This window comes from Dromiciops gliroides, chromosome 1 (genome assembly GCF_019393635.1).
Source record: "Dromiciops gliroides isolate mDroGli1 chromosome 1, mDroGli1.pri, whole genome shotgun sequence".
Classification (NCBI taxonomy): domain Eukaryota; kingdom Metazoa; phylum Chordata; class Mammalia; order Microbiotheria; family Microbiotheriidae; genus Dromiciops; species Dromiciops gliroides.
In genome coordinates, this window is record NC_057861.1 from 303,484,748 (window position 1) to 303,509,071 (window position 24,324).

General features: G+C 36.4%; 1 protein-coding gene across 14 annotated transcripts in view; it reads right to left on the reverse strand.

Moving 5' to 3' along the window:
• Window positions 1-3,350: 3,350 nt before the first annotated feature.
• The window catches only part of ZNF532 (zinc finger protein 532), a 119,705-nt gene continuing 98,731 nt past the window's right edge, over window positions 3,351-24,324 (reverse strand). For 12 of the 14 annotated variants that reach the window (XM_043977690.1, XM_043977689.1, XM_043977685.1 and 9 more), the window contains 3 exons: window positions 12,685-12,797; window positions 9,832-9,979; window positions 3,351-5,353 (listed from right to left, as the gene is read on the reverse strand). In XM_043977690.1, coding sequence (XP_043833625.1) covers window positions 4,859-5,353; window positions 9,832-9,979; window positions 12,685-12,797 — 756 coding nt within the window. In that variant the 3' untranslated portion in view covers window positions 3,351-4,858. The remainder of the gene's footprint in view (window positions 5,354-9,831; window positions 9,980-12,684; window positions 12,798-24,324) is intronic. The other 2 variants (XM_043977696.1, XM_043977694.1) reach the window with 2 other exon arrangements.

The following is a 24,324-nucleotide window of genomic DNA, read 5'->3' on the forward strand; positions in this document are numbered from 1 at the left end:
CATCATTGCTCTGATTTTTTTCTCTTATAACATGACTAATGCAGAAATAGGATTAATGTTATGTGTATATATATATATGTATATATATATATAACCTATATCAGATTACCTGCTGTCTAGGGGAGGGGGGAGGGAGGGGAGGGAGGGAGAAAAATCTGAAATTGTAAAGCTTGTATAAACAAAGGTTGAGAACTATCTTTACATATAATGGAAAAAAAATAAAATACTTTATTAATTAAAAAAAAAACTTCTCCTTCAAATCCAACCCGTATTAATGATGCCCTACAGGTGGTTTTCCTTTACTTCCCTCCCCACTCATTAATTCTCTCTTTCCTAAGAGCTATGGTGCAATGGATAGTGCTAAATCTGGAGTCATGAAAACCCAAGTCCAAATCCAGCCTCACTTACTAGCCTGGATAAGTGACCTAACCTCAATCTACCTCAGTGTGCTCATCTATAAAATGGGGATAATTGCACCTACCTCCCTACCTCCCATGGTTGTACACTGATAAAATGTGATATTTGTAATGGGTTTTGCAAACTGTAAAATTATGATGTTTCAAATCTAAATTGTGTGGTTGCCTTAAATTAGAAGCTTTACCACCAGTCTTTGGGCATTAAGCATTTATTAACGCATACCAGGTATTCAGTGGAGTTCAGAAAGTTAAGAAAAGGCCTATCTAGCCTAGAGTTCCAGCCTGGTTTGGTTCTTTCTCAAGTCCTCCTCCACATGCCTGCTTTGTGTACCAAAATGGCCTTTTCTGTGAATAGAGAGGCATATCTGGTGATAGAATTTCCAGGGAAGAAGTGGCTTACCTTCCAGAGACACCCAGATGCCATTGATCTGTTTTGCCTTGACTTTCTTTTTCCACTTTTTCCATCTCCTAATACCTTACGGAGACTGAGTCCCAGAGCATGTAACTGGGTCGTAGGATTTTCAAATGGGAACTGCCTATTGCCTCTGAACCCTGTTAGGTTCTTTGTTGTGTGGATGCTGGTAATCAGCTAGGAAAATTTCCTAAAAAATTGAGCTTAACACAACTTTAAAATAGCTTTGTCAATAATCAAATCAAACAATGAGAGTTCTTAAAAACATGTCTAAGGGAATTCAGAATCTTAGTTGTTACACATCAAACATATAATAAAACAAAAATTAAACAAAAATTAAAACATTCTCTAAAACTTAATATTACTACATTCCCCCCTGCGGGGAATAAATTGAGAAGACAATTGTTGAGATAAATTGGCCACTCCAATATCACAAGTAAAAGGCCTATACTTTCTAAAGAATAGGAGTTAGTAAAAAGAAAAAGTAATTTGAATTTTTTAAAAAATCAAGTAAAGGGACCTGGGTACAAGATATACTAGAAATTTCAGTTAACTTTGCTTTTTAATCATAACCCAGAAGCATGCACCCTTATGCTAACAGACAGTCATAATTTCTTTTTCCACCTTAGAAATTACAGAATCTAATATAATTGGTAGCAGACGTCAAGGCCAAATCCAACATTGTATTTATCATGACACCTGAGATAATTATGGGGGTCACCACAAAAGAATAGAGAAATGATGGGATATGAGCATTCCCACACTTGAGCAATATATACAGCTCATGCAGTGTGCCAAGCTTCTACTTCAGAATTATCATAAGTGAAAATAAACTCATACTATTAATTTAAAAATGTAGATAGCATAGAAACCTTTATGTAACACTTGAACTGACATTATTTCTCTGAGTGAATTTAGAGCATTTTTTATTTCGATATCTAAAATCTCCAGATCTCATATTAGTATCTTGCTGTCTACTATTGGTTAGCATCATCCAGTTTAGCTTGGATAGGAAGGTGACCAGAAAGCATCTCATAAGGAGATATATGAAGTTCTCCTCTTGGTCTGCTGTGTAGATAGAATAATGCCAATGGTAGAACATCAGGCCATTTCAAATGGTGAAATGTACATAATTTGCCAATCATGCTCTTAAGCTCTTTATTCATACTTTCAACTTGGCTTGACCTTTGTGGGTGGTAGGGTGTATGGAATTTTGGAGTTACTCCCAAGAAAGAGGAGATTTGGGATAAAACCGAATCAATGCCTGCTCTTGTATGTATTCCTCTCATGGGTGAAGGCAATTAATGTCTTAAATGGTAAATTCCCATAACCCAAGTCTCAAAGTACTATATGAATACTAATTAGTTATTACTTACCATTAAGTCCATTATTATTCTGCCTTATAATAGCTGTTTGTACATATTTCAACTCCCCAGTAAATTGTAACCTTCCTAAAGGTAGTGTAATGATTGGAATAACGCCACCTGCTGGATACTAACTGTAGAAGAGTTCTGCCCATGAAGCGAAGGTCTTTGAGGGCAAGACCAGGAGTCTTTGGTATCAGGAAGTGACGCGGACTAGTGGGAGGAGGAAGGAGGAGACGGAGGCTCTCTTTCCTTTGGACTCTGGTGGAGAGCGGAGCTAGAAATGTGCTCTCCCTTTAATAGCTAGGAATTTAGGCCTTTTTCTCTCTCTTTACCAAATTCTTATTCTCCTTAATAAATGCTTAAAAGTCTAACTCTTGCTAAAGCTTATAATTTATTGGCGACCACTCATTAGATATTTTAGACAGTTTAGCTAGAATTTTATCCCTTAACAGTAGCCTGGTGGTACAGTGGCTGTAATTCCAGGTCTGGAGTCAGGAAGACTGGAGTTTGAATCCAACTTCAGATATTCACTAACTGTGTGACCCTGGACAAGTCACTTAGCCAGTTTGCCTCAGTTTTCTCAACTGCAAACATGAAGGTAACAGCACCTAGTGAAGAGGGCTATTATGAGGCTCACATAGAATTTTTATAAAGCACTTTAGCATAGGTGCCTGGCACACAATAAGCACTTGCTTATTCCTTTCCCTTCTGGACTCTATCTCCTACTTCAATTCAACTACATATCCTGAGAAAACCATTTAATATATTGCCTTTTTTTTTAAGGTGGGGCAGGCAATGAGGGTAAAGTCATTTGCCCAGGGTCACACAGCTAGTAAGTGTCAAGTGTCTGAGGCCAGATTTGAACTCAGGTCCTCCTGAATTCAGGGCCAGTGCTTTATCCACTGCACCACCTAGCTGCCCCCTAATATATTACCTTTTACCTAGCAGAGAAGCTCAATAAATATTTGTTGAATCAAGAGTGGAGATCCTGAAAAAAACAGCTGGTAATGAGAATGAGAACTTCTACATTTCTAGAATGAGGATTTTAAAAATCTCATTCCTACAGTCCATTTTTCAGGAACTAATAGCTTTCTAAAGTTCATAAAACTGTCAGAACTGAACCACAAATAAAAGTGACTCACAGACGCACAAGGGCAAAATGTGCCACATTTATTTACATATGAAATGTGTTTAATACAGTTATAATGAACGTAGTGTATAACATCTGACAGCAGCAAGACCCTTTAAGGAACGGAACGGTAACTACAGTATATCATGCAAGTATCTATATATACACAAAAGTTCTTTTTTAAAAAAAAGTACAAAACTTGTTTAGGGATAAATACAAGATATAAAATGCAAAACAAAAAAAAAACACAAAAAAATATAACTCTCACAGAGAACTATATATGGAAGGGACAGAACAGTACCTTTGCTGTGCTTCATTAAAGCATAACTACCAATACTAGATATACTTATTGAAATGACGGAACAAAAACCTGGCAGCTGTGTGCTCAATCTGAAATGGCCGATTGGAATTCCATAGGCTGCTGTATTAACACATCAGTAGGTAGCAGCTTCAGTTGTGCATCCTAACTCTAAGTACCAGAACATTTGGCATTAGCACCCAGAATAGGAAAAGTCAATTCTTGAGACAGCACAGGGTTAAATGAACTATTTTCTTCCTTTAAAAGCCAAAGAAATACTTGATTTTGTATTTGTCTCTATGTTTAATAAATTACAAGACAAAAACCAGACTGTATAAAAATCTATTGATCTAGTTACATATGTTTCTTCTACAGCAGTCCAGCCCTTTCATCAGCCTTACATCCCTGTGATCTTAAAACAGTCTTGCAAATAAATGCAAGAAAAACTCTTTTTGCCAGCCCACGTATTTTTTCTCATCTGATTTTACAATGGACTCCTTCCTCCTCTCTTCATAGACAACATTAAAGAAAACACCATTCCCTTCTACTTGCCTGGTCTAAGTTCTTATCCACCAGTGGGTGGGTTATTTGCAAGGCTGCTTTAAAAACTCTCTCTTATGGCCCTAAAAATACCTAGAGATGCACAGATATGCAATGATGAGTTTCAAGGCGCACACATACTTCTTTCAAAGTAGATACACTGAGTACTAGTGCTAAGACACTTGAAGAGTCTAGTGTTCTTGACACCTAAAACCAGCTACAATTTATGTAGTGAATTCTAAAAAATAAAAAAAATACTAAAAAAGGCCTTGTGTTAGCCCGTAATTTAATTAGCTAAACCATTCAAATGCATGGCATACAAAACAGTTTATCTGAATCCAAGGAACTGCCCCCAGTGCTAAGAACTCTGTTTCAAAGAAACTTAGTACAAAAAAGAAAAATTCTAAACAAAAAAATAACTCAAAACATTTTCCACTAAATACTGATACAAACACGTAACAAATAGTATAAAAGTTATTAGTTTAAATATATACAAACTCTTTTTAAACTCAAATACTGTTTTAATACTTATTGAGGGTATATACGATGAGGTGAATAGGATACATTTAGGGAGAATATATTGCAACAGCCTAAACAGTACTGTCAACTCTATTATACTGCAAACTTTCTGTAACAAAACAAAAAAAAAAAGTCTTTTCCATTCCAATGTGGAGAGAGGTTTTCCTTTTGGAATACTCATTTTTCAGCTGAACTCATTCTTTTAGACTTAATGAAGGCCATGCCATGTGTTCTCATGTGAGTATTTAAGGCAGCTTCAGTTTCAAATGTCTTTGCACACACTTTGCATTTTCTGTCTGACATCAGACTATCCGATGATTCATCTTCTTGACTCGGTTTGTTTTCCTGTTGATTATCTTCCCCAGAACCATTCTGCTTAGACACTGGTTGAGGTTCCTTTAATTTGTGGACTATGAAGAGATGCCGGGAGAGAGAGACATGGGAGGTGTAGCAAAGGCCACATTCTCGACATTGGTAAGAAGAGCCATCAGACTTATGCTGAGGGATATGTTCGTGAAACTGTAGAAGATTTTCTGTTGTAAAGCCACACACAGCACACTTGTGAACTTTAAAAACATTTATCTTTAGTTTCTTCAATGGCTGGGTGATTGCTCCTCGTGGGGGTCTGAATTCTAAAACTGGTTCTTCTAATTTCCGCTTTGGACTGGGGGCCTGATAAGAGAAAACAAACAAAAAACATTGACCAAATTAAAATAGTCCTGCTATCTTCCTGAAGAACGATCATCTCTGATTGAGCTAAAAATCAGTACAAAGATATGATCATATTGTGGCATTAAAAAAAAAAAGGCATGCTTCTGCAAATGTTTTACCCTGTTTCCAATATTAATGTGATCTCATCTTCATGCTGTCCTTAATCTCACTGTCAGTCATTATTCTATTCACGGACATCTATCTGGCTGAAGGCAGTTAGGAAGGCCTGAGTTCAAATATGGTCTCAGACACTAGCTGTGTGCCACTGGGCAAGTCATTTAACCCTGTTTGCCTCAGTTTCCTTATCTGCAAAATGAGTTGGAGAAGGAAATGGCAAACCACCCTAGTATCTTTGCTGAGAAAACCCCGAGTGAGGACACAAAGAGTTAGACAGGACTGAAATGACTCAACAACAACAAAAAATCTCTCACTGAATAGAGTACTAGAAAGATTATACCCTAGTTCTGAACTGTGACCGACTTTACTATTTTTGTCACCTAACTACTCTGAGCCTCAGTTTCCTAATGTGTAAAATGAGGTGGCTGGACTATTTGACATCTAAGTCTGTGCTCATTTTATCCACAAATTCCCCAATGAAAGGCAATACAAGAAATGCCATGCTCATTCTATTTCTTTCAGTTATAATGCTTGTTTTAGGCAACGATCTTATGCTTCTTTAAAGGGCTAAATTATTACCAAATGCTGGAAATAGTTAATCCGGACCCAGGAAAAGAAGCTGGTGTTCCAAGCCTGCTAAAACCAGGGACCTCAATTGCAATAAAACATGTTATTAAATCTCCCATGTCTTAGTCTCATCTCTCAGTGCTTCCTGATACTAATAACTCTATGCTCCACCCACTGTACCCCATCATATTTGTTCATGCTGTTTCTCTTCTTTTCTCCTCCTCCCTAATTAAATCTTGTTCATCCTTCAAGGCCCAGCAACTCTACTTTCCTAGACAGTCCCAGCTCACAAAAATCTCTCTTTCTGCATTCTTAATCATTTATTGCCTTGTAATATAAGTTTTCTCTCCATAGGTATGTCTTCAACAACTTCAATTCAATTCCACAAATATTTCTTAAGCATCTACTATATGCCAGGGCAGTTAGATGGTACAGTGGTAGAATGCCAAGCTGGGAGTTGGGAAGACTCTTTTTCTTGAATTCAAATCACTTACCAGCTGTGTGACCCTAGGCAAGTCACTTAACCCCATTTCCTCATCTGTAAAATGAGTTGGAGAAGGAAATGGCAAACCATTCCAGTATCTCTGCCAAGAAAACCCCAAGTGGGGTCACAAAAATTCAGACATGACTGAAAATGACTAACAGCAACATGCCAGGTACCGTGGGAGAAACTGAGAGACTGAAAAACAAAAACAAGCATAGTCCCTGTTCTTCAGGAGCCTGCGATTAAATAGGGGCCAGAACACAAATAAAGAAAATAAAATGTGACTAGGCGAGATCCATACAAATCTTAGGTGAGAGAGAGCTTACTTTCCCAGAGGGAAAGTAGTCTTTGTGCAGCATATGAGTTGGGCTTCAAAGAAAGAGAAGGGCTTCAACAGGTGGAATGAAGAGGGAGAACATTTCAAATATCAGGGAGATCTGCATCAAGGCACCAAGATGAGAGGGTACAGGATGAAATTGGGAAACAATAGTAATCCAATGTAGCTGGACCACAGAGTGTATAAAGGGGAGTAATTGGAAAAGGGTAAATTGTAGCCACATCGTTAGGATTTTAACTGACAGGTTAATAGTTTTAGTTTATTCTCAAAAGGTGGCCCAGAGATCGGGGGGGGGGGGGGGGGGGCGGGCGGCAGGTTAAAAGGTTCCTGAGGTCAGTATTATTTTCATAATAACACTTAAATGTTTTTCTTTCTAGTTTAATAAATATGGATAGATGTGACCCACATAAAAGCTCTTTGGGGGAACCTCAATAATTTTTAAGACGATAAAGGGACCCTGAGATGAAAAAGTTTAAAAACTGCTACTCAAAGCAATAGGAAGAATCAATGCTGTTTGAGCACAGAGTCAGACTTATGTAATAGTAATTAATATTTTGGATTGAAGAGAATCGAGATCCTGAAGGTGGAGACTACTTATGAGGCTATTATAACATATTTTGTTATGTTATGTTGTGTCATGTCATGTTGTGTTGTACTATACTATACTATACTATAAATTATTATCATATTGCTGTGTGACTACCAATAGCCTAAGAGTACTGGCTCTGGAGTCAAAGAACTGGGGTTCAAATCTCATTTATGATACTATCTGGGTAGGGGCAGCTAGATGGCCCAGTAGTTAAAGCACCAGCCCTGGATTCAGGAGGCTCTGAGTTCAAATCCAGTCTCAGACACTTGACACTTACTAGCTGTGTGACCCTGGACAAGTCACTTAACCCTTATTGCCGTAACCCCCCCCCCCCCCCCGGCCAAAAACAAAAACAAACAAACAACAATCCTACAATTCCCAGTGGGAGAAAAAAACCAGATTTGATACTATCTGGATGAAAAATTCATTTGTGTTCCCTGGGTTTCAGTTTCCTCATCTCTAAAATGAAGCAAATGGACTAGATATTTATATCATATCATATCATACAATACCATATCATATCATAGTTATATTATGTTCTGTTAGGTGACGCAATGGATAGAGTGCTGAGCCTGGAGTCAAGAATACTCATCTTCCTGAGTTTAAATCTGGCCTCAGATACTGCCTAGCTGTGTGACCCTGGGCAAGTCACTCAACTCTGTTTGCTTCAGTTTCCACATCTATAAAATGAGCTGAAGAAGAAAATGACAAACTATTCCAATATCTCTGCCAAGAAAACCCCAAAAAGGGTCAATGAAGAGTTGGACACAGCTGAAATGACTGAACCACAAAAAAAATTTTACCATAATATTAAATAATCCAGGTGACGTTAGAGGCCATCTAGGGTGGTGTGATAAATTAGATAACTGGAACAGAGTGGAAGGGTATAAGAAGTATTGTGGAGATAGAATCAGTAGGAATTAGCAACTGCTTAGATGGAGGTAAGAGAGCATTAAAGGGGAGAAAAAAAAATTTTAATGTCTGAGATTTTAAGTTTTGTGTGAATGGGAGGGTGGGGTTGATAGTATCATCAACAGATACAGAGAAGTTGGGAGGAGAGGTGGAAGACATTCTGAATATATTAGGTTTGAAGTTCTAGTGAGACATCCAGATAGTTACCTACAGTGGGGCTGAAATTCACAGAAAAGACTCGGGTTAAATTCTATAAAAACTCATCTTTCCTCCTCAACTAAATCATCAGCTCCTCAGGGGATCAGAACAGCAAGTGGTAGTGGGAAATGAGTGAACCACACTGACTCTATCTTGTGACTCAATTCTAAAGATAGCCTGGTTCCCTTTCTATTCAATTATGGGTCTAGTCCAATTTTTGTCTTGTGAGAAAACTTTATTCAATTGTAGGAATTGAGAGAAAAGTTTCTCTTTCACCTGCCACACTCCCTAAGTGCAAAGACCATATCTTACTTTTTTTCTCTGTATTCCCCATAGCATTTAGAACAGTACTTTGCATTAGAGAGAGCATCCAATAAATATCTGTATATTGATTTAAATTGTAAATCTCACCCAAGCCCAAAAGATAGAAAAATAATGTGAAAAATTGGGATATTGTGTTTTACCCCTAACACTAATAAATTTCCAAGTCCTGATCTATTTTGTTGTTATAGCTAAGCAGTCTGCACTTTATCAAAGCACTATATCAAAGAAGATCATTGAAGCACTTTTAAAAATGCACAGAAGGGGGGCAGCTAGGTGGCTCAGTGGCTAAAGCACCAGCCTTGGATTCAGGAGGACCTGAGTTCAAATGCGGCCTCAGACACTTGACACTTACTAGCTGTGTGACCCTGGGCAAGTCACTTAACCCTCATTGCCCTGCCCCCCCACCCCCCAAAATGCACAGAGGAAAAAAGAATAAAGTTCAGAAAGAAACACAGACAAGCAAGACAGATGTGAAAGTAACATGTTGATGTTTATTATATTCTTTGTTTAAAAAGCAAGCTTGTACATAAGAGAAAGTCGCAGTTTCACATATAACCTTTCTGCTCTACTTTGTATATGGAAAGGTTCTCTCTTTTGTCATTTGTGGAGTTCAGAATAAAAAAAACTAAATAAAAAAAAGTAATATATTACAGTGTTCTGTAGTGGAAAAAGCACTGGACTTAAAGAGTCCAAAGACCTGGTTTCTAATTCCTTAATAGGTTTTCTCAGGATGTTTATCAAATGAAGGGGTGAAATTAGATGACTTCTAGGGTACCTCCAGCTTTAACAGTCTATGATTATCTGCTAAAAATCTATTTTGCACTGTTATTAGAATCAGCATTCAGAGATAAATCTACCTAGCTTCCTATACTAATATTCACTGCAAAGAGAGCAATTCTTATGTGTTTTACCTTGGTCTCTTCTTTTATTTCTGTTTCCTCCACACTGGTAGATTCTGTCATTTCTTTTAAATCAGGGTCCTTAATCCCATGCATCAGCTGAATGTGTTTCTCTAGCATTAACCGTTTTGTAAATGTGCGCCTTGATTCTGGGCAGTGCCTACATAAAACAACAAAAGTCATGTATACATTTTGCTTATAGGGATTTTCAAAAGAACTCTAGGCCCACAAAGATGGTTTACTGGTCTTCAAGATCCTCACAAGCCAATCTTATACTTACCAGTATCAAAGACACAGGGAAACAGCAACAGCCTAAGAGCACTGGCTCTGGAGTCAAAGGACCTGAGTTCAAATCCCACTTATGACACTAACTGGGTGACCTTGGGAAATTCACTTATTCTCCCTGGGCTTCAATTTACTCATCTCTAAAATGAGGCAATTGGACTAGATAGGCTCTGAGGTCCCATAGAAGCTCTAGATCCATGGTCCTGTTGGTCTTCTTTCCCCATTTTATTAAACATTTTAAATTGTTGGTGTCACTTTTTTTTGGTAGACTCAGATTATTTTAGTATAAGTGAATTAGAAAATATTTAATCTCTTGCAAGGAGATGCTCTTCATTCATTTTTTTCCCCTTTAAGATGACTTTAAGAATATTCTTTCATAGGTGCTTTAATATGAAAGAAATAAGGCGCTCTTCTACCATCTAGTAGTCAGTGAGGCCAGCTATATGCCAGTTACATGACAGAGAAACCTGCTCTTTATCTTCTGAAGCATGCAGCACGGGCAAGTCTTAATGACAATAATAATCTAACAAATATATTGAAAATTTTAGCTTTATGGATAAATTATTTTTCAGCGGCCAACCAATGGGTTAAAATACAGGTATTTAAAAACAGTATTAATTGAGAATATCACAGATAAAAGGTAGAGTAAATATAAGCTCCAATTTAATATTGTACTTTACAAAATGGAAACTTATTGACATGAAGTGACTTGTTCATAGTCACACAGCTAGGAAATGAACCCAAAGTCTTGGGACTCTAAGTCCAGTACTTTTTCCATTTTACTACCCCTCCTCTCTAAAAAACCATTCTGTAGAAGCAAGGGATAACGATGTAGACATATTATTTTGGTTCCTTTTTGGAAGATGAGAAATTATCACTTTTTGGATAACAGCTTAGGAAATCCTACAGTTTGTTAAATCAATGGCTACTCCCGATTTATACATTATAATGTAGACACCGAGAGCAGCATTTCAGTGAGGAAACAAATAGGTAGCTGAACATCCTATGGGCTTTTTCAGAACTGAATCTGCTACCTTCCAGAAGGCTCAGAAGAACTTTCTACGGGCACTAAAACAAAACTGAAGTACTTTCTAAACCCTTCTGTACAAGCGACAAATGAAACCAGCGCTAATACCAAAGGGTGACAAGCATTGTTCTGTTCAATCATTGCTTAATGATGTCAATATTGAAACCACCAAAGAGTTTGTCAGATGGTTTTGTGCACCTATAATGGCTTCCCAATGCATTAAATATCAGTGACTCTAGGTTTCTATCTAAAAAATACTAACATTGTGTTTCAAAGCTAGCATCATTAGGGCTACACTGAATCAGCTTAATTCCATACTTTCTTTTATTCCTCAGTCAAATCTCTCTACTTATCCCCTTCTGAGCATCCCACTCCCACACTTGAGCCTAATTCCTGGCTCTACACTATTCATAGAATGCAGTCCCCTCAATAAACTCTCACCCTTTTTTCCTTTTATTCAGACAGCTCCCATGTCCTCTTTTAAGGTTCCCTAACTTCAAGAGACGCAGGAATTCTACTTTGCCAAATCCTTGCCTAAATATGAAATTTCCATGCCTTTTTCAAAATACGCACTTACATCTCTGCCTATGGTGTTAACTTACAATTTGTGTATTTGTTGTGTACATCTGCCCAGTGTTTGTTCAGTTCTCTAAGCATCCAAAGGGAAGATACCATGTTTTCTCAACTTCCTTCCGGCAAAAATTAATATAGCAACACATGTAGGCTAACTACTTTAAACATACTTTTTAGTCAAAATAAGGTAATGGCATTGATATTAATTACCAAGATGATATTAGTGACCACAGACTGATGATGAATTTGGGTCAATTTCTCTATTTACTGATTCCTTTGTGGGTGATGGCATGAACCGGTGAGAAGATTTGCATGGGTTAGGGCATGAAAAAAATGTTTCAGATGACAAATTAACCCACAGCCTTAGTCTTATTGGTTTAAAGCTTTAAACAACTGGGAAGTACTGAAGATAAGGTTTTGCAGGTGACAGCTTAGAAGTTTCTGGAGAGGTAATCAGTCATTCTGAAGAAATATTTTCTGTAATATCATCTGTCACCATATGATGATGTACTTTTTAGGTCAGGTTAAACATAGGGCAATTATAATGATTATTTTACTTTTAAAGAAAATTATGTTAGTCACATCACATATGGAAGAATCAGGTGAAAAAATTATGCAAAAATCAAATGAGTTGAATTGTAAAGTAAAACAGAGCAGTGTATAGTGAAAAGAGCCTTGACTATAGCATCAAAGAGCGTGGATTTATATCCCCACCTCCCACCCTGACACTTTCTACTTGTGTAACCTGGGGGAAATCACTCAGCCTCTCTGGTCTGTTTCCTCATCTGTAAAGTGAGGAGATGGAGTTGAACTAGATGGCCTCTGAGATTTCTAATCCCTTTCTAAATCTATGATCTTAAGATCTGCAAAAATGAAGATATCAATAAATATTAATTTTTTAAAAAAAGAACATAAAATCAAACAAACAAAAGATCCTCTTTTTATTTCTCATGACCTTTATATTAAAAACCATCACTTACGAGCAGGTGTAAACTTTCCTAATGCCTTTGTGTTTGATTCGATTATGGCGACAGAGGCTGTGCGATGAACTGAATGATTTGTCACACTGGCGGCAAGGATGCTTCTTCATTTGCTTTATTAAAGAGAAGAAAGGAAAGTCAGTGGCAGGTCTTTAAAACCAGAACACACTTTTAAAATAAGAAACCTTGTCTTATAGGTTGAGTTTAACAGGTGCCTGGTAGCACTTGACAGCTCTTCAATGAATTCATTTAAATGAGAAAGTGTGTGTGTGTGGCCGGGGGTTGGGGGGTGGGAAGGCTGGTCTCAGATAGTTAAGGGAAACTTTACCACGAGAGTGGAAATTATGGTTTTCTAGGAAGACTTCTTTGCGGGGATGGGCAGTGGGGAATAGGGTTAAGTAACTTGTCCAGGGTGACACAGCTAATAAGTGTCTGAATCTAGATTTGAACTCAGGTCCTCCTAACTCCAGGGCTGGTACTCTATCTACCGTACCACCTAGCTGCCCTTCTAGGAAGGTTTTTAAGTCAAATGTCCCTTTCAAACACAAAGGCATGGTTTTTCTGAAAGTTACACCCATCTGAAATCAGAGGGAAAAAAATGATTTATATGTTATTTAAACAGAATCACTGGATTTACCAAGAATATTAATATTTGAAACTTCTCCAAACAATTTTAAGAAAACAAAACCAAAAAACCCACATAACATAAATGTAGTCAAGTTTAATTTCCACTTGTCCCTGAGAAAAATGACAGTTTATTTGTTGAAACATATTCTAATCCAAGAATGACTTTCATACCTCTGAAAACTCGAGTTAAAATAACTTAACATCTATGAGTATAAATTGTAAAATAGTTGCTGCTCTGCACTGGTAAAGAAGTTTCCTAATTGGGGGGTTCCCTTACCAATGATATAATAGCCCACACCACTCCCCAAAAGTGATGATGATGAAGAGATATGAAAGGTAATACTGGTGCACTGGAAAAAAGCATTAAACCTGGTCAGAGTCAGCACACCTGAGGTCTAATCTGACTTTTCTATTACTTTCCCTCCTTTAGCCTCAATTTTTTTACCTGAAAAATGAGGAAGATGACCTAAATTATTTCTAAGGTCTTTCCTAGCTCTAAAACTCAGTTATTTTCAGACACCTTTGTTTCTTTTCTTCATCTTTGTTAAAATAAAAACAAATGCTATGATATGGGGAATACCAAAAAAGAGTTGCAAAGTGCACAGCCCTAAAAGTGTTGTGCTCTGGTGGAATCTCAGGAATTTTTATCTCTAAGATTCTGTGTTCTTTACAGCTCTATGGATCCTAGAGCACAGTACAAAATTTACTTATTCTGGCTTTACAAATGAAACAGGTAATTTTTACTGGTTTGTACTTCTAAAAATTTTAGACAATTCAAAATAATTTTAGGTATTCTAGCTTTGAAGTGATTTTTACCCAAACATTCATTAAAAAGGCCTTTTAAATATTATATCTGCATTCCTTGTGGCCATGTGACAGTGGCCACGGATAAAGTAAAAATGTGATAATGATTAGTGACACATAATAGGAATTTAGCAAGTTAACAACTGCCGTGTGGAAGCCCATGATAAATAAGTGTTATACATATCCTGCTAACTTTTCTTGTACAAACTCTCAACTCCCACATTACACTGTTAATTTATACTGAATTTGAAACCCTTAAAGCCACCCTCCCAGCCCATACATTTTCACGGAACTGTTTTCTCACCATTTACCATACACTTATACTTATGAAACTTATTTCTGGAATCCAAATACAGGATTTTCCACTTTAATGTAGTAAACTTAATCTTTGTTGCATCCTATTGTTTCTGCCTATTAAGATCTTTGGAGATGCAAATTATAATCTAGTTTACACTATGGAAATTAAGAAGTCATTTGACATGACAGCTATCTTTCCCAAGTTTCATGTCATCTAGCTGTGCCCTAAAATGTTCAATTGAACAGTGTGCAAAGGACAGAGCCCAGGGAGGTCCTTCCAGACTAGCATCATTCCATTAATCACCAGCTTGTGTGGCAGAGCTATTCATCCATTCAAAGCCCAAGTGCCACCAACTATGGAACAAATTCTTGATTCATCCAGCTCTTAGTGGTATCCCCATCTCAGGCTACCCTGCAGTGAAATGACCTGGTTTACAAGTATACTCCGTACATATAATGTTTCTCTGACCAAATAGAATGTCTCCCCAGAGCCTAGCATAGTGCCTTAAGCATAATAAGCACTTAATAAATGCTTGCTGAACTGAATTTAATTGATGCTCCTACCTTCTAAATGATGAAATTATTCAAAAGCAAGTAAAGAATTTTTCACTTTTTTTTACATATATCAAAAACCTCTGGCAGAAATCTGGATGGTGACATCCTCAATGTCTTGTATATCTTGCCTCCATGCCAACTTTGTAAGTGACCATTTATTCCATTTGGTTGAGCAGCTGGTAATATGCTACCACCATAATATCTTTTCTCTTGCCACCTTTTCTCCTCCAAATGATCTTCATCATGCTTCTTGCCTTTGGACTTCATACCTCCATCTTCTTGATACACACGCTATTTCTGTAACCCTTTTTTTCCTGTTGAATAGCCTTCCATTGTCTTATTCCAGTCAGAAGCAATATCCTATCAAGTCTCAAGGATGCCAGTGAGTTTGTATTTACCTCTCTAAATTAAGATTTGGAGTTTTGCTTTTTTCTAGTGTACTAATCCTCAGTGTATTTGGGTAGAGACATGGTTAGGGATTGATGTAGCCTCACTACCATTATATGACACATGTGCCATTTCCTCCTCAGATGGTCCAGTACGATACCCTTAGGAGAAACCCTCAAATCTATTGAGAAGGTCACTAATAATTTATAAGCCCAGTGGCTTTTTCTCAATTTTTAACCCCTTTAACCTTTATGCAGCATGTGCCACTAGTTACCATACCATCTTTCCATGGTTTCTATTTCATTGCATTATTTTGGTTTTCTGCCTCTGATAACTATTTTTTAAAAATCTTCAGTTACTCCTTTTTCTTCTCTTGTCCCTTCCCTTACATTGGTTATTCCTGAAAGTTTTGCATTCTTTGCTGTTCTCTTCCCATTATATACACCCTCCCTTGATGATCACAGCTATTCCCCAACTATCGCTTTCAGTATGGCTAATTCCTAAATCTATTCTCTCCTGCCCCCAAATCTCTTCCAAGTTACAATCCCTCATTTTTTCCTTAGGGGCAGAAATTGTGTATTATATCCCTATAATATCTGCTACAGTGCTATACCCACAGCACTTTATAACTATTTGCTGAATGAATGAGCCATGCATAATAAGATTATAATGATCAGAAGTTAAACATTTCCAAGGGATGAATGAATGAATGTCCTGCACAAATAGTTTCAAAAACACACACTGTACCTTCAATAAGCTTATACCCAAACAAAACAAAAGACAGAAAAAGAACAGAAAGATAGCATCATCTGAGTAATTCAGCAAGAGGTTAGAAAGTGAGACACAGAGTTCTAACTTAGGCTTTGCCTTTATCTTAGTCTTTGATTTTCAGTGAAATACCCTCAACTTTAATATTCCATTTGATCTCTCACACCCACACATCCTTTTCTTCCCATTTGCCTTCTTTCAGTCTACAAAACTCCTACTTACCTACTCCTCCCCTATCACCATCATGTTTCTTTCCTATAATATATTCAGGTAAAACATTCAAATTAGGTAGAACTATACTATGAAAATTTTAAAAATTTATTTATTAGCAACTAAAAACTTAACAAATAAAGAACACATAAACATAAGTATGAGGTTTTAATCTGAAAAATCTTAAGGTACTACTCATTTTCTAACTAAATAAAATCTACGTCTTCAAAGATAAAATTTTTCTATCACTACTTGCCCCCAATATTATAGTATAATCTCATTTGGATAGTTCATAATGTTTTCATTATTTTTTTTTTTGGTGAGGTAATTGGGGTTAAGTGACTTGCCCAGGGTCATACAGCTAGTAAGTGTCAAGTGTCTGAGGCCGAAATTGAACTCAGGTCCTCCGGACTCCAGGGCCGGTGCTCTATCCACTACACCACCTAGCTGCCCCTGTTTTCATTATTCCTTAAAAAATTTAAATTTGAAGAATTTCTCACATTCTTTACTTTTTTGAAAGGTATAGTCTTTTGCTTCTTATGTGTGGCTTTTGTTTGTTTTTATAGTTCACTTTCTAGTCAAGCTTGAAATGTAGCAATACTTGCCTAAAATTAAGACCTGGTCTTTGGGGCCATAACAGAGATAACTCCTACTTTCTCTCCCCCAATAGAATGTAAGCCCCTTAAGCTCCCCTCTCTCTCTTAACAGATTGTAGTGGATACTCAAGTGGTGGCCTCACTCAGAGCATGGACAATTTAAGTTCAAGTCAAATATTATGTTTGTGGCTAAACAAGCTGAGGTATATGATGGTGATGGTATATTATTATGCTATAAGAAATGACAAGCAGAATGATTTCTGAAAGGCCTGGAAAGACTTGTATGAAGTGATGTATAACTAAGAGAGCAGAGCCAAGAGAACATTGTGCACTGAGACAGCAATATTGTTTGATAAAGAATCGTGAATGACTTGACTGTTCTCAACAATACAATGATCCAAGACAATCCCAAAGGACTATTGATGAAACATACTATACACCTCCAAAGAAAGAATTGATATAGATGGGACAGACTGAAGCATGCTATTTTCACTTTCATTTTTTTCCTTTTATTCAAGTTTTCTTATACAAAATGACTAATATGGTAATGTTTTACATAATCATACATGTATAACCTGTATCTGATTACTTACCACCTCAGTGAGGCGGGGAAGGATGGGAGGGAAGAAGGGATAAAAATTGGAATCCAAGACTATAAATAAAAATGTTTATTACTTTAAATATATATATATATATATATAAATAAACATTTGACACATAGCCTAGCTTGAGGCAGTAGATAGAGTGCTAGACCTGGAACCAGGAAGACCCAAGTTCAAATTCTGCCTAAGACAGAATAGCTATGACTAGTACGTCACTTAACCTCTACTTGCCTTAGTTTCCTCATCTGTTAAATGGAGATAATGATAGTCTCCACCTCCGGGGTTAGTGGAAATAGTGGAAATAAATTCACAGTGCTTTCCAAACCGTTAGAGTGCTATAGAAATGCTAGCTATTACTATCAATATTATTACTATCACAAATCCCCTAAATTTATAGTGCTGCAGGAAACTCTCTAAGACTATAAATTGCAGAATAGTTGCTAATTTAAATCAACAGACTTTCCTCAATGGAAGCTTCATATACCAATGAAACCACAGGTACAGCCTAAAAATAAATAAGGCAGATATAGGTAGAAATATGAATGCAAGTGTAGCTATAGATACATGACTATATATTGTTAAGTGTGATGCTGTGAAAAAAAGAATAGACAAACATAAAAACACATTAAGTAGCTAAACTTTTCAGGGTTTGTGATTAGGACTTATAAGATGGAAAAAATATACATAATGTGTGAACATGAAAGAAGCTGAAGAGCTTCTCAGAGTATCAGGATTCACAGGACAGCTGCACATCCACAAAAGCATGGATCAATTCTTTGCCAATCGCTGTCCATCCAAACCTTCTCTTTTTCAAGAGAAGTATGCCCAGCTCTTTAATCTGATTCTCGTGACACATTCTCTAATCCTTTTACCAACTCTGACTATTCTGGGCTCTCTTAGCTTAGAGAAACCCTTCCCAAAACATATAATGACTTTTAAATGTTTTTCTTTCTTTTAACATAAAGGAAGAACCAAACAACTGGAAGGATATCTATTAAAATAAAAGTGCCAGTATCTCATATATTCATTTATTTATCTCATATAATACTAGTGAAAATACTGATTTCTGGGTCATTTTCTCTGATCCCTACAACTTCTCGACCCTCTCCAAAACAGAAAGATAAAGCAATTTCAGTTATTTTTATGGTCTAGGACACCGAAAAACCAAAAGGATTTTTTTTTTTTGGCGGAGCAATGGGGGTTAAGTGACTTGCCCAGGTTCACACAGCTAGCAAGTGTCAAGTATCTGAGGCTGGATTTGAACTCAGGTCCTCCTGAATCCAAGGCCAGTGCTTTATCCACTGCACCATCTAGCTGCCCCAAGGATTTTTTTAAAAATCTCCCCAAACTGAATGGCTGGACAAGTTGTGGTATGTGAATGTAATGGAATACTATTGTGCTGTCAGAAACGATGAGCAGGAGTTCAGAGAAACCTGGAGGGTCTTGCGTGGGCTGATGATGAGTGAGATGAGCAGAACCAGAAGAACACTGTACACAGTATCATCAACATTGTGTGTTGATCTACTGTGATGGACTATATTCTTCTAACCAATGCAAAGGTACAGAAGAGTTCCAGGGGACTCATGATGGAAGAGCATCTCCAAATCCAGGGGAAAAAAAAAAGAACCGTAGAGTATAGATGCTGATTGAACCATACTATTTCTTTTGTTTTTGGTGCTGTTGTTTTTTCTATTTTGAGGTTTTTCTTCATTTCCCTGACTTTTCTCTAATAATATGACTAATGCAGTTATATGTTTAATGTTATTATGTATGTATGTATATATATATATATATATATATATATATATATAAAACCTATATCAGATTACCTGCTGTCTAGGGGATGGGGGAGGGAGGGGAGGGAGGGAGAAAAATCTGAAATTGGAAAGCTTGTATAAACAAAAGTTAAGAACTATCTTTACATGTAACTGGAAAAAAAATACTTCGTTACAAAATAAATAAATTTTTTTGAAAAAATCTCCCCAAACCCAGGAAATTAAGTTCACTGACTCTGAGCTTATTTAGCACCTCTCCCCTAGCTTCCAATCTACCAGCAGCAAGGCTATCCTAGCAGACCCAAGGACACGATAAAGACATAACACCCCTATATCCTAGTACCCCCTCCATTTTTCCAAAACCATGGATAGCCCTGTTCAAGGTTGCAGAAATTTCCTTGGGCCTCAAGAACCAACTTGGTCACAGCCCTTAGGGAGCAAAAGCCTGCTAGGAATTATAACCCAGAAGCACCACTGCTATAATGCTCTGAACAATAAGTGCCAAAAAAACCCCAAAAAACAGGCTCTGAGTTACCAGTGATATGCCAGAAAACTGAGAAAAAGAGGGAGTGGGACAGGACACTGTGCACGTGGGGGGCTGTGGAGCATTCCAGCAAGCCCAAAGGAAAGAGCACAGCTCCTAGCTGGGGCCAGTTCTGAATACCAAAAAGTCAAGAGGGGACCTAGGCTGATGAACTGTCAATTGCCAAGTGTTGGAGAAGTCAGAGACACTTTGAGATCCAGCCCTCATGGAAATCATAATCAGAGGGGAGAGAGCTAGGATGTGAATAATAAGGAAAATAAAATGGTGTTAAGGGGGAAGAGAGTCCTGAAAGTACCAAAGATTTGAGGAAGAAAACTCTAAGACTTTGAACATAAAACAGATAAATTAACATGAAAAATTATAACAACAGAAAGAAATATGACCTCTGGGTCTAGTAAACAAGTTTAGGCAACTATGAAGAAATACTGCAACATAAAAGAAAATGATCAAATATTTGATAAGACAGAGGACGCTGTGAAATCTGAAGAGAACGTGGAACCATAACACACTGTTCCTGAGTGGTTTAAAAAAGAAATAAGAATTATGAAAGTAGAATTTGTGTCTTGCATGGCAAAAATCATGAGCAAAACAGGAAAACAAATCTGCAAGAGCAATGATCAGAGAAATGCAAATTAAAATAACTCTGAGGTATCACCTCACACCTATCAGAGTGGCAAATAGAATAAAAACGGAAAACACTGGATGTTGGAGAGGATGTGGGAAAGCTGGGACACTAATCCACTGTTGGTAGAATTGTGAGAAGATTCAACCATTCTGGAGAGTGATTTGGAACTATGCCCAAGGGGCTATAGAACTGTGCATACCCTTTGATCCAGCAATACCACTGCTAGGTTTAAATCCCAAAGACATCCCCAAAAAGAGAAAAAGATCTGTTTGTACAAAAATATTTATAGCAGCTGTTTTTGTGGTGGCTAAGAATTGGACATCAAAGCAATGCCCATCAATTGGGGAATGGCTAAACAAACTGTGGTATATGATGGTGATGGAATATTATTGTGCTGTAAGAAATGACAAGCAGGATGACTTCAGAAAGGCCTAGAAAGACATGTATGAACTGATATATAATGAAGTGCGCAGAACCAAGAAAATATTGTGAATGACTTGATTGTTCTCAACAATACAATGATCAAAGACAATCCCAAAGGACTATTGATGAAACATACTATCCACCTCCAAAGAAAGAACTGATATTTTAAAAAATTTTAACCAAGTTTGCTTGTACAAAATGACAAATATGGTAATGTTTTGTTTGCTTGTTTGTTTTGTGGGGCAATGGAGGTTAAGTGACTTGCCCAGGGTCACACAGCTAGTAAGTGTCAAGAGTCTGAGGCCAGATTTGAAGTCAGGTTCTCCTGAATCCAGGGCTGGTGCTCTATCCACTGTGTCACCTAACTACCCTGGTAATGTTTTACATAATCATATGTATATAAGCCATATCTGATTGTTTGCCACCTCATGGAGGGAGGAAGTGAGGGAGGGAATGAGAGATAAAAATTGGAACCCAAAACTATAAATAAAAATGTTTATTATTTAAAAAAAAAAAGAAAAGAAATCTGATGTAGCAGCTAGGTGGCACAGTGGATAGAGCACCAGCCCTGGATTCAGGAGAACATGACTTCATATCCGGCCTCAGACACTTGACACTTACTAGCTGTGTGACCCTGAGCAAGTCACTTAAACCTTATTGCCCTACCAAAAAAAAAAAAATCTGCAATGGCAAGCCTCACTGAAGAAACAAAAGAGAGAAAAATAGATTAGGAATGCAAATACACAGAAATGAAGGACAACCTAGAAGAGGAGAAGCATAAAACAAGAACATTAAAAAGAAAATTTGTTCAGTCTGGAAATAACATATATTGAACTCAAAGACATAGTACACGGAAACAACCTATGGATCAAAGGTCTCACAGAAGAACATAACAGGACAAAAAACTCTTAACACTATAATGAAGGAACTAATAGAAGAGAACTTCCCAGGAAGTTTAAACATAGAAACAAAATTTTAATTGGAAAAAAACAAACAATTCATTTCCAGAAACAAACAAACAAAAAACCAAGACTTCAAACACCAAGACACATAGTGGTTAAATTTAATAATTCAATTCAGAAACAACAAATACTATAAACCATAAGGAGAATGACCTTCAAATACAAAGGAAAGGATATTCAAATAAGGCAAGACTACTTTTGCACTCATTAGAAAAAGGAGGAGGAAAAGGGATAATGTATTCCAAAGAGCAACAGAGGTCATGATGTTGCCTAGGGTGACCTATCCTAGAAATCTGAGCTTAACAATACAAGACAAAAATGGACATTCAATATTAAAGAAGTATTTGAAACATTTTCAGAAAGAAAATACTAAAGGGCTCTTTTATAGTGCCAAAAAAAAAGATCAAATTTTTATGAACTATAGGCAGTTCTTAAAAGAAATGTAAGATCTCTAGAGCTATAAGAAAATAATTCTCCAATCCTCTAATAATTAGAAAAATGCAAATTAAACCAATTCTAAGGTTGCACTTCACACTCATCAGACTGGCAAAATTTACAAAAAAGAAAAAATGACAAAGTGCTTTGGGAAAACAAGCACACTTAAGCATTTTTGGTAGAATTGTGAAGTAGCCTATCAACTTGGAAACTAATTTGTAATTATGTCCAATAAGTTATTAAACTATGTATTCTCTGACCGCCACCCCCCCCCCAAAAAAACCCCCACTACTTGGCCTGTATTCCAAAGAGATCAAAAAAGGAAGAAAAGATCCCAAATGTACAAAAATATAAACAGTTGCTCCTTCTGTACTGTCAAAGAACTGTAATTTCTTTTTTTTTCAATGAGTGGAGGGGATTAGAAGAAAAAAATTATGCTTGGTAAATGAAGAAAAATTTAAGCTATAAGGCAAGAACATAAATGGGAAACTTTTTAAAAGCTGAAGATGACTCCACCTTCCAAATTTCAAAGTATACTACATTTATGAAAGTTGTTATTGGATTAGCAAAACAGAAGAGATCAATTATACAAAATAGAAAATATAGGAAAAAGAACCAAATATCCACAAATCTGGTGTTTGATAAGTTCAAGATTAAAAAAATACAATAGCAATAATTATTAAATTAAAATTATTTGAAAATTAGAAATAATGATAAAAAAATAATGTAAGGCCAGGTCTCATACTGTATACAATAATAAAGCTCATGTGCATCAATGATCTAAACATTTTTAAATCAGAAAAAAGGATAATATTTATCACATTTCAAGAGATACATTTTAAAATCTATCAAATAAATGGAAACATTGGAAGAAAAATTTACATATTCCACTATGTAAGCATTTTTAAAAATTCTGAACAACAAAAATATATTTTAAAAAGTGAAAGTTTAAGGTATTTGACAAAAGTCTGAAATCCAGATTCTTTGAGGAACTGATACATGTGTTTAAGAGTAAATGTCCAATCCTCAATGGACAGCAAAGGATAGAAATAACTTATGAAAGTGGAAGCACAAACTGTACATATTGCCTTAAAAAAAAAGGTTCCAAACAATAAGAGAAATTGTTTAAAGTAACTTTTGAGATCACTATATAATTACCCTGTATTTTGGAAAAAATAGTTTAAATTGAAAAAAAATCAATGTCAGGAGTGTGGGGAAATAGACACTCTATTACAACTGTCTGAATGATAATTTGGTGCTACTTTTTTTTAGAGGGCAATCTTGGCAATGCTTCATAAAAGCTACAAAACTGACTGTACCTTTGACCAGTGACCTCATTAATAGGACTACACTTAAATTTACAACCAAATTTCTAAAACTTTGCACAAGTAATGTAAGGTTGAAGTGTGAACCAGTTCAGCTATCTTGGGGGAAAAAATTTCAACTAGACCCCAAAGCTTTTAAAACCATGCCGTCTTTGACGCAGAAGTATTGCTCTAAGGGTATTGCTATGTCTCTATCCCCAAGAGATAAAAAAAAAAAAAAGAGGAAAAGGCTGTAAATGTACAAAAAAATTTATAGGAGCTCCATTTGCATTGGAAACATAGGGAATACCCATCAATTGAGGGATGGCTAAATAAGTTATGGTATAAGAATGTGATAGAATACTATTGTGGTATAAGAAATGATTCAAGGAATGAGGTTTTTAAAATTTAATTACATTTTTTTTCGGTTCCAAATTCTCTCCTTTCCCCTCTCTTACTCATTGAGAAAGTAAGAAAATAAAACTCATTACAAATGTAGTCATGCAAAATAAATTCTCACATAAATTCTCACATTATCTATGTCAAAAAAAAAAAGAAAGGAAAAGAAAGAAAAATTTATTTTTTCAATCTGCATTCTGAGTCTATCATCATGCTATCTGGAATTGTGGTTGTTCACTGAATTGATCATAATTCTTAAGTCTTTCAAAGTTGTTTGTCATTATAATATTGTTATTGTAAAACTGTTCTTCTGCTCACTTGATTTTG